The 1,364-nt window shown below is 37.2% G+C and overlaps 1 protein-coding gene across 1 annotated transcript; it reads left to right on the forward strand.

Moving 5' to 3' along the window:
* Positions 1–663: 663 nt before the first annotated feature.
* Positions 664–1,115, forward strand: ccl34a.3 (chemokine (C-C motif) ligand 34a, duplicate 3; the record flags this gene model as incomplete). The annotated part of the gene is made up of 3 exons (XM_084410521.1): positions 664–739; positions 829–939; positions 991–1,115. The coding sequence occupies 3 exons, from the start codon at positions 664–666 to the stop codon at positions 1,113–1,115; spliced, it is 312 nt and encodes a 103-aa protein (XP_084266647.1).
* Positions 1,116–1,364: the final 249 nt, after the last annotated feature.

A 1,364-nucleotide genomic window follows, 5' to 3' on the forward strand; every position in this document is an offset into this window, starting at 1 on the left:
ATTTTTTTGGTAACATTATAAATGTCTTTACAGTCACTTTTGATGAATTTAATGCATCCTTGCTGAAAAAAAAACAAAAACAAAAACGTGACCCTAAACTTTTGAACGGTAGTGTATTCAATTGGGACACCATTTTATCTTTTACTGAATACTGTGATTATTTCATTGAGATATGCACCGTGCATTCGATTGCAGTTTTCGAGTATGGTATATTAGAGAATTTCAAAATGTCAAAATGAGTTTCAAAAAGAGAGTGAAAAGTCACCAGCTTGTACCTTCAGTAACTCTCGAGTCTTGAGTTAGTTTATGGAGGTCATAATGGAAAGAGCAAGGGTGAACATCCCACCCTATACAGTCATGATCTGAGTGATTCTCTTACTCACCGAGTTCTCCAGGAGCCTTCACATCCTTCCTCTTTTCTGCTCTGATGCTCCCCTCACCCACATGAAGGATCTGCTAGGTCCGGACCAAAACCACACCAGTGAGCATAAATGAGGTTGTTTCTCCAGAAAATAAAATCATGAAATACCGCGGCAAATCTGGTGTAAAATCTGACAGACAGTTCCTCTTTTTGATGGTATAAAAAGGGTCGGTGTATACTGTAAGTGAGATGTCAGTGAGCATCTCTAACTTTGCATTGACAGAAGATCCAGTGAACACAACATGCAGCTCAAGCAGAAGATGATGATGAGTCTCGCTGCCATCACCGTCATTATGTCAGTTATGATTATGGGGATGAGTAAGTATTTGAGATGCTATACTTCCAAATTCATCTGTGTCGTGTCTGACTTACAGAAAGAAATCTAATCAAACTCCTCAATTCATTAGATGGAAAAAAAAACAAGCCTGTTGAATGCTGCACATCCGTCTCCACCAAAGAAATCACATTACCTATATCAAACTTCAGAAGAGTAAACCTCCTTGTGTCAAAGCAGTCATGTAATGTTAGATAAAGAATTTCTATTTTGTCTTATATCCAATCATCTTTAGCTGTTTCTAAATCTGTCTCCCTGTCTTGGCACATTTTTTACACAAGTGAGGGCCCGAGATGCAGTCATTGGAGCGAGACCTGGGTGTGGGAAAAGCTCCAGGATCTCAGGAAACTTCAAGGGTAAGACTGAAAAATACTACAATGTAACATAGTATTAAGAATGACAACATATAGACTGATTCAAAAAACAAAAAATTGCATTATTTTCCTGTTATCTCTGTAAAGCTACTTTGAAACAATCTGTATTGTAAAAAGCGCTACATAAATAAATGTGACTTTACTTGACTATAGAAATCTATCAGAAAGAGCAGAGACTTTCAATATAATTAATGCTTATTTACGGTCTTTTTCTCAGACTGCATGAAGATGAACA

This window comes from Rutilus rutilus (genome assembly GCF_951802725.1).
Source record: "Rutilus rutilus genome assembly, chromosome: 6".
Classification (NCBI taxonomy): domain Eukaryota; kingdom Metazoa; phylum Chordata; class Actinopteri; order Cypriniformes; family Leuciscidae; genus Rutilus; species Rutilus rutilus.